General features: G+C 46.1%; 1 protein-coding gene across 1 annotated transcript in view; it reads left to right on the forward strand.

Moving 5' to 3' along the window:
- The window catches only part of LOC108727470 (phenoloxidase 2), a 9,673-nt gene extending 7,921 nt beyond the window's left edge, over positions 1–1,752 (forward strand). The window contains exons 7-8 of the mRNA XM_018455613.1: positions 735–977; positions 1,258–1,752. Coding sequence (XP_018311115.1) covers positions 735–977; positions 1,258–1,503 — 489 coding nt within the window. The 3' untranslated portion in view covers positions 1,504–1,752. The remainder of the gene's footprint in view (positions 1–734; positions 978–1,257) is intronic.
- The last annotated feature ends 6 nt before the right edge of the window (positions 1,753–1,758 follow it).

The raw sequence follows: 1,758 nt of genomic DNA on the forward strand, positions 1-1,758 counted from the left end.
TATATATATAATTCATATTGAATTATTTAAGCAATGAGCCTCGTCTACAATAGTCGCACAGGCTGTGTCGCATGTCGTATGCAATGTCGCAGAAGTGTCACATGTAGGCTACGTTCCATTTAACGCTCACAACGCTCATGGAATCATTTCATCTTTGTCGTTTATCAAACGTTAAACAAGGATAAACGATGCTCGCGAGCGTTGCGAGCGTTAAGTGAAACGCAACTCTAGTTACATGATTGTTGCAGTCGCAAGAGCTCTTGTCATACGGAGTTGAGCCAACTTCAACTTTCTGCGACTGCGACAAGCGTGTCGCATGAGCCAATCACAACACAGCAAGTTGGCGTTTAGAATTTGTGGTCGAATTGCGTGCAAACAATCCTTGCGACTGTTGTAGACGCTCATTTAGCGACACTCTTGCGACATGCGACAAATTCCTGCGACGCTACTACTCGCGACATGCGACACAGCCTGTGCGACTATTATAGAGATGAGGCTTTAAAGATCCAGCTTTGATCGTCATAGGCATTTAATTTCTAGTTCTTATTTTTTTAAGTAATGGTTGGGAAAAATGAAGAAAAAACGTATTAATTTCTGTCACTAATTCAATTTTACACTTACACACAATTCTTGAGATATAAATATATTTTTCTATTTTGAATGAAATCAAGTAAAAGTAAAAGGCAGATGTATTACGTTATTTATGTTGTATTTCATAAAATTTTCGTTCACACCCTCCCCTAGTGAAACCGGGATCAAATACCATCGAGCGTAAATCAACGGAGTCTTCGGTAACTATACCGTTCGAAAGGACGTTCCGCAATCTCGACGTGAACAGACCAATCGGCGGCGATAACCTGGAACAGTTCAACTTTTGCGGATGCGGCTGGCCACAGCACATGCTAGTACCTAAGGGCAAGGAGGAGGGATTCCCGATGGACCTCTTCATCATGATATCCGATTACACCGGTGACGCGGTGAGTACTTTTTATACTTATCGAGCTCTCGCGGCGCTTAAGAGCTTACCGTCTGCCAGGTGATGATGGAAACCTTCCACCCATTCCTCACACTTCTTCCTCCCCCTTTCTTTTTTCCACTCTTTTAACGACGACGTTCCAGTACACGAGAAGGTATTCGTATCACTCTGCTTTCGGGCCAAAAAAAGGAAAAAAGGGGGGAGGGAGAAAGAAGAAAGAAAAGAAAAAGAGGACAACTCGCTAAAGGAATTGCTTTGCCGTCCTACGGCGACATGTACAGGTGGAACAGGACGAACCGACCGGATGCAAGGACGCGGCGAGCTTCTGCGGCCTGCGGGACCGCAAGTATCCGGACGCGCGACCCATGGGCTTTCCATTCGATCGTAGAGCCCGTGCTGGCGTGGAAACTCTGGCCCAATTCTTGATCGGCAATATGGCAGTCGCGCAGATTAACATTCGCCACACGGATACTATATTGCCGCGAATGCGATCCGGAAGTATGAGCAACACTCTCACCTTCGCCTAATCCGATGATTGATCGACCAACCGAACGCGATAGACCGCTCTCGTGCATCTCCGCCAAGAATTCCAACGTTTCCATTTCTACCACGCATTCTTAGTAGCAATCCTGCCATATTCGTCATAGAATCGCGACTGATTGCGTGGAAACGCGACACGGTTCTCATCCTAGTCCATCTTTGGATGACAAACGCTGGAATGACGGCGATGGGACGGGAGTGGATAAAAAGCTGGAGGTGGGCGAGACACTATTTCCATATCT

This window comes from Mycetomoellerius zeteki, unplaced genomic scaffold (genome assembly GCF_001594055.1).
Source record: "Mycetomoellerius zeteki isolate Tzet28-1 unplaced genomic scaffold, Tzet1.0 scaffold498, whole genome shotgun sequence".
Classification (NCBI taxonomy): domain Eukaryota; kingdom Metazoa; phylum Arthropoda; class Insecta; order Hymenoptera; family Formicidae; genus Mycetomoellerius; species Mycetomoellerius zeteki.